This window comes from Athene noctua, chromosome 3 (genome assembly GCF_965140245.1).
Source record: "Athene noctua chromosome 3, bAthNoc1.hap1.1, whole genome shotgun sequence".
Taxonomy (NCBI): Eukaryota; Metazoa; Chordata; class Aves; order Strigiformes; family Strigidae; genus Athene; species Athene noctua.
This window is the reverse complement of record NC_134039.1, coordinates 71,627,683-71,639,739: the sequence shown is the minus strand read 5'-3', so window position 1 is coordinate 71,639,739 and position 12,057 is coordinate 71,627,683. Positions and strand designations below refer to the sequence as shown.

The following is a 12,057-nucleotide window of genomic DNA, read 5'->3' as shown; positions in this document are numbered from 1 at the left end:
TCCCAAATGCTTTGGTCTTTTCACCCACTCCCTAAAAGAGTAGAAATATGAAGAGATTTGAATGGTGATGTATAAAATTTTATAGTGTTTTGTATTATTCTCAGGCATTTCTGATCGTTCCCTGGCTCAAAAGACATTGTGTCCTGACTCGAAGACTTACCTTGGAGAGCATTATAACACACACTCTCTCTTTGGCTGGTCACAGACAGCACCAACTTTTCAGTAAGTTTTCTAAGTATTTCTAAGCAGATTTCAGATGATTGAAATACATTTTAAAAGCTGCTAATGTTACCTGGGAAATCTGTAATAGTATCTAATAAGAAACAGCCCTATGCTTCATTTTACTGCTTGTCATTTAGTGAGAATTTTCAAGAAAAGACAATCTTGGAAGAAGAAACAGAATCTTTTCCAATTTTACTTTTCTTAGCTAAAATCAGGATCTACTTGTAGGGTCTAACTTTTCAGCTGCTTTTGTATAACTAGGCATGATGTTCCTATCCTCTGTTAGGGCTGCTCATGTGCAGCTGCAGCAGAAGTAGCCTGTGAGGTGTCAGGGGAATTTTTCCATCCCTTCATTACCATGGCCCAAGCAGAGGAGTTTCTATTGCTGACAGTTAAGGATCCAAACCGCGCAGGTCCCCAGGCTGCTTCTGGAGCTGCCTCTGGTTCCTGTCAGGCAGTGTCTCACATTTTGGCTTGGGGCTTAGTCAGTCCAGGAGGGCAGAGCTGCATTGCCCCACGGCTGCTGCCGGCTACTGCAAAACTCATTTTGCAGCTGGGTAACACTCAAAACTAGCTTACGCAGGTGGACGGTTGCTGTGTAGCTGGAGTGACAGTGGAAAGCTAGCTGTTGGATTAAATCCAATGGGAAAACTGTGCCTTTTCCAGCAGAGATTGAGTTTAAACATGAATAAATTTAATACTACTGTAAAAGTACCCCCAAGAAGGGGTCCTTGTGCTGGCTTCTTTCAGTATTTAGCACTTATTTTCAACAGTTGTCTTGTGATATCATCCAGAGGTAATGGCTAAGCAGTTTGCCAGCTCTTATGGGCCTGGCTGAAGAGCAATCCAGCTTCTGAGAGAAGGAGCAGAAAGCCCTCAAACCACCCAGCCCAGCTAGGACGCATGGGATTTAGCATGGGTTTTGGGCCCCTATACCCCAATCTCAGCAAAGATCCTCCCATCGCTGGTCTCTCCAGGGGAATATGTCCTCTTCACACTGGGGTCCACATAACCATGCACTGTCTTTAAACACTGTTGAAATAGAGACTTTGGGTTTGCCTATATTCTTGAGCTGTTTTCTTCAGTTTTTTTCAGGCTTTGTGCCAGCCTCTCTGCCTGAGACAGACCCTGTGAATTTAGCAGGACTGGCATATATGCCCCATCCCCTTCGGCTTGCACACTGTCCTGGCTGCACTAACCCAGACCAACACTGTTGGGATGGTTACTGCTGCATGGCTCCTTGCAGCCTCCCCCAAGGCTGTGAACCTTCCCCATTCCTGCAGTGCTGGCTTCCAGGGCTCCTTTTAAAAGAAACACATATTTTGCTCAGCCAAATGTAGAGAGTCCTTCAAGGCTGGAGAACACCACCAAAAGCATAAGCAGAGGCTGGGAAACTGGTGAAGAATTTTTCTTACATATTCATTTGGTTTTCTCAAACTCATTTGTTTTCAAGGATAGTTATATACCCTTTCTGCATTTGGTCTTCAGAAATAATATACTAAATTAAATTACTGACAGGAATATTTAGCAGGTTATTGGCTGAAAACAAATGACAAGTTCATAATTGTATAAAAAACAATTTAAAAAATTATTCTAATGCAGCCAGAGAATAGGAAAAGTGTCATCTGACCCACGTCAAATGGCTTGAATTTGGATACATGAACTAGCAGCAATCAGACTGTGCATATCTTAACACCAAGAGTTATTTGCACATGATATTCTGTAAATAATTTCAATCAACAAATACATTTGACAAGATTAGGACCTGTTCAGCAATGGTTCACAATAGACCGAAATTTATTCAATAAATTACTTGTTGCACATTGTTTATGCAGCTCTGGGTCATAGCTGAGTTAATCCAATGTTGCTGTCATTTGTGCCTGCATTTGCAAATGAAGCCACAGACTTGTGCTGCACAGCCAGATATGGGGACTGAGGATATCCATTAAATTACTCCAAAATGCCATTTATACAAAGCACATGGAGTCTTGTGCAGTTATTTGGCACATGAATGCACCTACAACCCAGAACCAGCAGGTTCCCCGTGGTTCAAGAATTGCACCTCTTGCTGCATTTGGCCCATAAAGTTAGTATGTTTAGGCTTGCATGACAGCTGTTGGGTGTTTTGCTTCAGAAACAAATGTTGAAGCATTTTAAAGGCTCTGTGCCATTACAGAACCAATATCAAATACTGGTCGTTATGAATATGGATGAAAGAGCTCTTGAACAAAACTCATTAAAAAAGGGAGAGGAGGTGGATGGTGAACAACATGATAAATATTTCACTCAAGATTTCCCAGAGAATCTAAGTTGTGTTGCCTAAATCATATTAAAGCAGAGTTCTGAAATATGTAATTATCTACAGAGATTATTCTATGTTGAAGAATTTTGTAACAAATTTGTTAATAAGGTATATTACACTTCCTTTATTTTCTGGTGATGCAGCAAAATTATTTTTAAAAGGCAAGGAAAAATTCATTACACTACTAATTCTGTAATGAAACCTCATCTATCAAGCAGTGACAGGAAACCAGAGGAAATACAACAAGAATGGGGTGACATTTTGGATGACTACATTTTTGATTTCTGTATTGATTATTTTTTTTTTAAGATGTTCAGATATTGTTTTGATGTTTCGTTGTTTTACTTTTAATTTTGGGATATTGGAATTTATTTGCCAATACAAATCTCTAAATAAATCCTATATTGAAAAAAATACATATTATACTATTTTACAGGAACCCGTAGGACACTAAATTAAATGTACCAATACAGAAAGGATATTATCTTTCAATTTTTCCGTTCGAGACACTGTTGAGAATAAATTAAACACAAATTATTTTTAGGTAGACTAAAAATACCTGAAGCAATTGTTTTGTGGATCAGGTAGATTTTTTTTTTTTTTTTTTAATTTTGGCCACTGAGTAAAACTGCCCATTATTTGCAGTTTTACAGTCACATTTTCATGTGACTTGGGACCATCATAATCGTTTCATGAATAACACCCCTTCAGATAAAACTGTGCCTGAAAACTCAGGTTGATCATATGATTCTTTCAGTTACCATTCTTATTTTTAATGGTCTTGTTGCATTTCTTCTCAGTGTTGTCCAGCAGGCAACTGGAAAGCGAGCATTCGTCTTGAGTCGGTCTACGTTTGTTGGCAGTGGGAAGCATGGGGGTCACTGGCTGGGTGACAACTTCTCTCAGTGGAAGGACATGCACTACTCAATCATTGGAATCCTAGAATTCAACCTCTTTGGCATCCCTTACGTAAGTCCAGTGTCCTTCAGACAGTTGCTGGCTCATACACAATATCACTTTAAATTAACTCAAATATTTTCTGAAATAAGCTGCTTGAGACAGCCAGCAGTAACAGCCTCCACAGCATAAGGAACTGCAGATTAAAGAAAGCTAAATGTCATCAATCTTGGCTGGCTGAAGAGAAACAAAAATAGCACTGCTAGATACAGATTAAATCACTGCATGCCATCCAAAACTGATCTCCTGATATTATGTATTCTATAATTGAGGTCCCTCCATATATTTCTGGTTTTCCAAGCTGGGGTAAAGAATTTGCAGAATTATTGAAATGTTGTCAGAACTTCCACAGTGATGTTAATAATGGCCTAGTAGCCAGTACAATCTCCATCCCAGAAAAATTTGTATCATTATGGAGCATTTTTATAAAGTCATCAGAAATAGGTATCTCTTTCTGAAAATTATTTTTATTAGCAACCTTCCATAGTTTCTCAGTTTTAGACCTCAGTCATAATCATAAACACTTATCCAATTATTTTATTTTTTTCTTTAGATTGGTGCTGATATCTGTGGGTTTAACTATAACACTACCTACGAACTCTGCTTGCGCTGGATGCAGCTTGGCTCTTTCTATCCATTTTCCAGAAACCACAATGCAGAGGGAAATAGCGTAAGTAAACAAAGTTTCACAAAGCTGTAGTCTATGATTACAGTAACGATGACAGTGATTTTTATTACTTTCTCAGAAATTAACCTGCCATTCTCGGGTAAACTGGAGTGGCAGGTGAAAAGGAGTGCTGCACTGAGGGCAGGCATTACTTGGTGAAGTGTCAATTTTTCCCATCCGTAGCATAAAGGTGACATAAGAATGCTGAAAAATATGTGGTATCTAACATCTGAAAGCCATGCAGAAATGTGTACTGTGTACTTTAAATGAACAGAAAATGGTCTTCCCATGCTGTTGGTAAGATTCATCCCCTCCATCTTTTACCTACTGAAGCCCAGGTTTTATTTAAGAGCCAGTGAGTGTCAGCACACATTTCTACTCCCTTGTTTACTTCAATTTTTGTTGCAGTACTTCTATAACTATAATAGGTATTGCAGGAAAGGGAGACAGGCAATTATATAGCATTCTTGCTGTTTAAAAGCAAGTTTCAGACAAATACCACAGTTAGAGACTCCAGACAAACATGTGAGAACTCCAAGGAGAGCCAGCAAAAGGGATAGCATTATCAGCCAAGAAGCAGCAAAGACTAAAAAAGGCCAATAAGCCCGTGAGAAGGATGAAAAAGTGCAGTCTCAGTCTAGACCCATGCCCTGGCTTTGACTTATCATGAAGTCCTTTGAAGACTTGTTGCAGATAGAAAGAGTATCAGGTTGTTTCTAACTCTGAACAGTTTGAAAGTCTTGCAGCCTTTGTAAGTACGCTGCATTTATCTGCAGCCATGATGAAATGGTTCTGCTAGTTACATAAATGTGTGTTTGGGTTTTTTTTTCTAATTCTGTAAACTGGTCCGTGCAATGCTGAAGCTCAGGTTGTTAGCTAACCTTCAGTTTTCTTTGAAGTTACATCATCAAAATGTTGCGACATTTAAACCCTCTGAAAGACCTGTCTCTGCATGAAAGTATGTTGGACATTCAGCAGCTGGGCAAATGCAGGTATCTAATGCTGTCATTAAGAGGGTCAGGAATTACCATGTTGATCCCTGAGATATGCTAAGATATTTCTCTCTAGGAGAACAAATGTCTGTGAGGTGTTAGCTGCTGCTGTTGATAAATATTCACCTCTCCACTAAAATTAGAGGTACCTTATCTATATATGTTTGCTTGGCCCTTTGAGCAACTTCTGACCTGGGTGAGTGGGTATTAATCACATATGCACAATTTAATAAGCAGGATAGAGTAATGAGTCTATGTGACAGGAGCTGCAACTCAGTGTTGAGGGAATGACAGAAGTAACAGAAGATACATTTGGTTTTATTGGCTTACTTGAATGCATTTAAAACATTGTGTTCACTGAAAGAAATGAACAAAGCATTTTGGGTGACTCAGCATCACCTAAGAAGTCTGACTGTTTTTTTGTGAACTTAGGCAATGTTTATACAGTGTCAGAATACTGGTGAAAATATAGTGCAATTTTAAAAGTAATAGATGGATGGTCTGGAGCTCAGAGCCATGAGGGAATATCATCAGTGAATAATTCTGATATAAACATAATAATGGAGAAATTTAACTTAAATATTGATTTTAATTAATATTGAGTTAGTGTTAAAATAAAATCTTAAATATCCACTTTGCCTAATCCATTGGAATTTCAAATGGTTTAATTAGTACTTTTCTTGTCTGAAAAGCACTAGATAATACAAAAGGCTTTGTTAGTTCTGTACCTTTTATGTTTCATTATCCTTGGAATTCATCATACATTCTTCAACTTTAATGAGAACACTGAATATTATGGGAGAATTTGGTGAAGGAGGAACGGAGGGATTCATGTGAGTTGTTAGCTGGCTCAGTTTAGTGCTGGAGCAGGTCGGACAGGAGGAATTAAAGGAGATGTAACTCTTTCCCATATCAGGATTGCCCAGGGCTGCGTGCTCTGTACCCCATCACAGGGGAGAGTCAAGGTTGCCTTGAAGTAGATCAGAACCAGCCAACGAATGTAGACAGATTGCTTAAACCTGCCCTCTTGATGGTGGGACCCAGTGTGCGTGCCCTCTCTCCCAGGAGAGTATCCTTGGCAGCAAGGAGGCAAAGGGCACTGCTGATGAGTTGGTGTCCCCTCAGCCAGGGCATCCTAAAATGGTGGGCACAGGAGGAGAAATCAAGTTTCTTTATATAGATAAAATATTTACCTCACCACATACAGTGACTTCAGTCATTCCTGCTGGCTTCAGCAGGGGTATGAATTTGCTCTTACTTTTAAATAGATTTGCCTTTATGTTCTTGGCCAATATAATTATGCTTTTGCCTTTGTTTTGCAGATTATCAGTCTTCCCTTTTTCCAGTGTTTCACTTTCTCTGTCCAGAGGGCTTGCATCTCCAGGATAAATTGCTTCTAGAGACAGCGTCTGTTTCTGAGCACAGACATGAAACCTCAGCTCCCCTACCATCATGAGGTTAGGGGTGGTTGCAGATCGCTCGCGTACACCACCATGGGGCCTAAATGCTCTGAACTCACTGGAATTTTTCAAACTGAAAAATTTTATACAAATATTAATATAGTGATAATGAATGTTGTTCTTGATACATCTTCCAGGTGCAAACCAGTGCTTATTCAGACATTCATTTTTGTAGTGTTATGTCAGCCACAGCTCTCCTTAAGTTGCACACAGGTCCTCTGTTGAATTTGCAGTCCCTAGTTAAAATGCTCAGTACAAATCAAAGCTCACTCTTAACAGGAACAAGACCCAGCGGTGTTTGGAGAAGAGTTTGCCAAGATATCTCGCGCTACACTTCAGATCAGATACTCACTGCTGCCATACTTATACACCTTGTTCTTCGAGTCTCATGTCCATGGAAACACAGTGGTGCGGTCACTGATGCATGAGTGAGTTTGGAGTCTCTTTTTTTTTAATCATATTTTACTCACAAAAGTAGTTGAGCTTCTGTGTATAAACTAGTTGATATCAGAATAGTCACAGTAATGCTACTGCATGCTCTCTCTTAAAAAGAACAGTTTTGCAATTAAATGTATTCAAATATATGCACAAAAATAACAACATATGCAATGGATTTTCATTAAAATAGAACCTATATTTGTTTCCAGTGAAGAAAAAAACAAACTAAACAAGGAAAATGCTGAAAATTTCTTTTCTTTGGCAAATACGCAGCTCTTTTTTTTATTTTAAAAATAGGAATCACATACCTGTATTTTCTATATTTGAATGAAATCTATGAAATCGGTATTCTTGTCCAGAGTGCCAGGAAGGCCTCATACAGAGAAGTCTCCATTTTCCAATCATCCACAGCATTTGCATTTTCCAATTTAGCACTTGCATCTGCATGCTATGTATGAAACCTACATCTGTGTCCACAAATTGCACAAACAGAGATAGAGATGTTTGAGTGTGGAAGCAGGTGCAAACCCGAGATTAATAAATACAGACTGAAAAACAGATTTTGGAACAACTAATTTTTTCTGTTTGGAAGAAGCAGGAATCAAAGTGGTGTTTAGTTTCCCTCTCAGCATCATTTAATTAGCTTTTTACCTGCCTTCGGTAAATTTTTTACTTCAGAATGCTTTATGAAAAGACTTGAGCAAAAGGAGTGCAAATAATACATATGAAAGGCTACTGCCTGAAGCTCAGATACAGTTTAGTCTCATTCGTGCAGGCTGCGTCCTGGACTTTTTAATGTTCTTTTTCCCTTTAGGTTAAAAAAAATTTGCTTAAGGGGTAACCAAGGTATTTTTTTTAAAATTAAACTGCAATTACACTGAAGTGCAGACCATTCAAGTATGGAAACGATATGCACGAAACTTGTTTTGCCTACTCAGTGTAATGCCTAACTGATAAATTTTAAAAGAAGTATCCTTCCCCTTTCTACTCTGCTACCTTATCTAACTGGATTACATTAAGGAAAAGTTTTATAGGTACTCATGTCTTACAAGGGGCTATATGCTATTTCAAGTATTTATCTTAGCTCTAGTTTTGCCTAATGAGATTTGTGTTCATGTTGAATATGACTGAGTTCCTTTTAGCATTAATATTAGCTAATCTCTGCCTAATACAGAATTATTTTAGTGATGTTAAAGCGGCCTTTCTGGCCATTCCCAGCATACTTGTACTCTATTTGGGCCACATCTACATTAGCAAATTTCCAAACTTGCTTTGATTTGAATTGTAGAGCAGTCTCAGATGCACCAGTTGCATGAAATTGAGCTGAAAAGTGTGCCTCAGTCATTGATGGGAGTATAGTCAGTGGGACCAGACTGGAATTACTAGGAAATAAAACCTCTAAAATGCATATAGGGAGTGTAGGCATTAGGAGATCAGCAAGAACTGTTTCCCTACCCGGGTCCCATCCTAGTGGGCACATCACTTGCTAATATTGCCATAGTTAGATCCTAAAATGGCTTAAAAGTATTTTGTACTCATTAATTAATTCTGGTTACTATTGTTACTCAGTTAGTATTTCTTACTATTTCTAATTAATAGTCATTGGTTTAGCGGGTCTGCTCAAGTAGAGAAAGTGACCCAGATGTTAACAGGGGGAGAAATATGGGGTTTAGAGAAAGAGAGAAATGAAACAGAATTTTCAATGTACAGATGATGGAATTTTACATCAAACCTTTCCCTTAGTTGTACCAAATACAAAGGAGAGCTAAAAAAACTGCACTAGTTTTTCAGGTGAAGCTGTTACGAGTTCACAAGCCTCACCGTGAAAATAACTCTGTCTGGGCAGGGAGTCTCCAAGCAATAGCTCTTTCATGTGGTCATCTCAGATTTTTCATTTCAAATATTTAGGTGCTCATTTCAAGTAACAAACAAGAACAACATCCCAGTAGATTCCTATAAGCATTTTAGGTGCCTCTAAGGCTTTCATTCAGTGAAACAGAGGCACCAGTAGTTCAGCTGTCCAAAAAGACTAGGAGGTGGTAATGCATTACTGGAAGGGAAAGCACTACTTAATGGCTAAAAAGGGGAAAAATAAGACAGACGAGAGGCCAGCATCTAACCATAGGAAGAAGTTGGATAGAATTAAGCACCTTTTGTAGATCAAGGATGCGGCTTAATTGCTTATGTTTTCAAAATAGGAAAGTTCATTTGTTTACTGAATTTGTGCTAGTGGTTTCTCTAATTGCAAGAAAAATTAGTGTTGAGTTAGATGGTGAGACACTTGTTTCTACAGGAAAATAAGATTGACTTCTCTTTTGTCATAATTTCTTAATCAGTTTTTTTCTCCTGAAATATTCTACAACAAAGTATATTGAATCAGTATTATAATTTTATTACAGCAAAATTAAAAATACAGAGAAGCTATTGATATGACAAGAAAAAATGACATTTTATATTTCTAAAACTTTAAGACGAGTTAATTAATAAAAAAACCACAGTCCACTTGAAATATTTACAAAGTGTTATGTCAAAATGCAATAATGACCAAGATTAAGGTGTCCAAAAGAGCTACTGTTTTTGACAGAAAAAGAAACTCTGAATAAATTGAAGTTTCTTTCTGGCAGATCCCAAAGCATGACTTCAAGAACATTTTTTCCCCGAGTTCCATGTTATCCCCTAAACTTGCAATATTTTAGAAATCTGAACACTGAATAGATGTCTCTTTATTGCCAAGGTGGCTTTGCTCATTTGGGTAATTTCTCTAAGTCTGGGCTGAGCGCAGTGTATGCCAATGCCCTGCGTAGGCAGGGCGTCAGCAGGACACCAACACTGAGCCACGCTGCTCTGGCCAGTGTACAACAGAAACCTATCTTTAGACAGGGGCAGCTGCAAAGTCAGTTAAACAGAAACAGTAAATAAATTTTTAAACAAATAATTTGTAGAGAAAGAATAATACAGTAATACACAATAGCCAGTGTGAATTTGTCAAAAACAAATGATGGTAAACCATCCCAGTTGCCATCTTTGACAAGGCAGCAGGGCTGTTGGATGGGAAAGGTGGCAGAGGAGCAGGAGAAAGCAGTAGGTGCAAGGTACCTTAATTTTAGAAGGGCTTGAGATGCACTTCACATGACATTCTTATGAGCTTAATAGGGAACAAGGATCCATTATGAATTTCCTCAGAGATAAACTTGCAAATGATTAAAAGCCTGTTTAAATTCTTGAGGATTTTATGCCAGATGGGTGGAAGTTCCTGAGATGGGGAGGATTTCTCCTCTTTGCCAGGTGCTATTCAATATCTTCATTAGCTAATGTATGGTGGAATAGAGATCTCTTCCCAAGCTGGCAGATGATGTCAGGCAAACAGGACTGTGAGCACTCTGGAGGCCATCTTATTAGATGGACATTTAGATGGGAATCTAAAACAATGTTAATGCATCGAATAAAATGGAATAAATTACATAAGTTTTAATCCATCCAGGAAAGGTAGCTAAAAAGTGCAATCTGTATGAACATCACTTTGTGTTTGTCCTGCAAAAGATTTCAAATGTAAATCTGTGAAAGGTGAGGGAAGCCAAATCCAAGGATTTTCACAAATGCTTTAGATCCTAGAGTACAGTGTATTCCTCTGTGTTCCCTCTCCTGGTCCTGGTCCCTTTCCTGCTCTTTGGCTCTCATTGAAGTCTCAACCCACTGGAAAAAAATTGGTTAGTTAGTTGCTTTCCCACTGCTGCTCTTCTGAAAAGAAATCAGCTCCAGCATTTTATGAGGGTTCTGGTGTACTCCAGTATGGCACATGCTACTGTAATTTCTGAACCTCTGTACAGCTTTTGGCATTCCCTCAACCAGGAAAAATATTTGGCAGTGTTAAAGGATGCCTTGAGGAAGCACATTTCTTGTCGCAGTGACTAATATAAAAATATTCTGCAAGTTCTATAAAAATATGAATTAGCACTGAGTATCTCACTTTCACCACCAGATTTACCTCCGATCAGCAGACTCATGGAATAGATACTGCCTTCCTTTGGGGACCTGCTTTTATGATTGCTCCTGTTCTTCAAGAGGCAAGTACTGTAATTAAAAAATGCCATCATACTGGAATAAAAGAAATGAACTGCGCTTAGGGCATTAGATGACATTCAGGGCATGTTTGCTCATATCCACCCATTTCTTCTCTCCACTGTCAAAGCTTGCATTTCTGAGCAGCACAGACAGTACCGAGCTGCCCAGTGCTTGAAGTGGGAGGATGAAAGTAAGGGCACAGCATTTCTCTGCTTCTCCAAGAGCTGAATGGATGTAAACAGGCTGGATGCTGCTCCTTGTGTGCTCCTGTTATTGTGCTGACAGCTCCCTCCAAGGACACACACAGAGCAGTAGTTGTCGAGCTGGGAAGAAGCACACAGATATTAATTCAAACTCGTTTCCATATTACCACTTACCCACAGTGTTTTGGAGCTGCAGCATCTCTAGGGCTGTGACAGGAGTTTCCCAGCATCACAGGCAAACGCAGTCATTATGGAAACAGTAATGACAATATTAGCTGCCAATATGACAGGTTTTAAAAAGCAGCATTTTCGTATGGCTGTGCTGGGCATGGTGCTGGGGTGAGGACTCTCACTGCTTGGCTGGAGCAAGGGTAGGTTTCTTTCCTTGTCCCACCACTGACTGCTGACAGCACCAGGAACGTATGTCTGAGAGCACTAAATATTGGCATGTGATGTATCCTAGAGCTCTTTGTGATCAGCATGCTGCCAGAATATCTGATACATTTTCTACACATGGCTGATGATCAAACACATAAACAGGCCACTCTTAGTCACTTTTTTTTTTTTTTTTTTTTTAACAAGCCTTTGTGCCTCTGTGAATTAAAATGAAATTCTTATTCCTGCATCTAAAACCATTCTGACTCCACTGAGGTGCTTCATTTGTCAGTCCTTCATCTTCAAAGTTCCCCAGGCTTCTAATAGCTGATGACTAACAAGGAGATTTCACAGGGTCTCACAGAGCAGCAAGATGATG

The 12,057-nt window shown here is 38.9% G+C and overlaps 1 protein-coding gene across 1 annotated transcript in view; it reads left to right on the top strand.

Moving 5' to 3' along the window:
* LOC141958792 (sucrase-isomaltase, intestinal-like) overlaps nucleotides 1-12,057 on the top strand; it is a 61,880-nt gene that overhangs the window by 35,492 nt on the left and 14,331 nt on the right. The window contains exons 13-17 of the mRNA XM_074901680.1: nucleotides 105-222; nucleotides 3,325-3,493; nucleotides 4,035-4,151; nucleotides 6,880-7,028; nucleotides 11,018-11,102. Of these exons, the coding sequence (XP_074757781.1) occupies nucleotides 105-222; nucleotides 3,325-3,493; nucleotides 4,035-4,151; nucleotides 6,880-7,028; nucleotides 11,018-11,102 (638 nt within the window). The remainder of the gene's footprint in view (nucleotides 1-104; nucleotides 223-3,324; nucleotides 3,494-4,034; nucleotides 4,152-6,879; nucleotides 7,029-11,017; nucleotides 11,103-12,057) is intronic.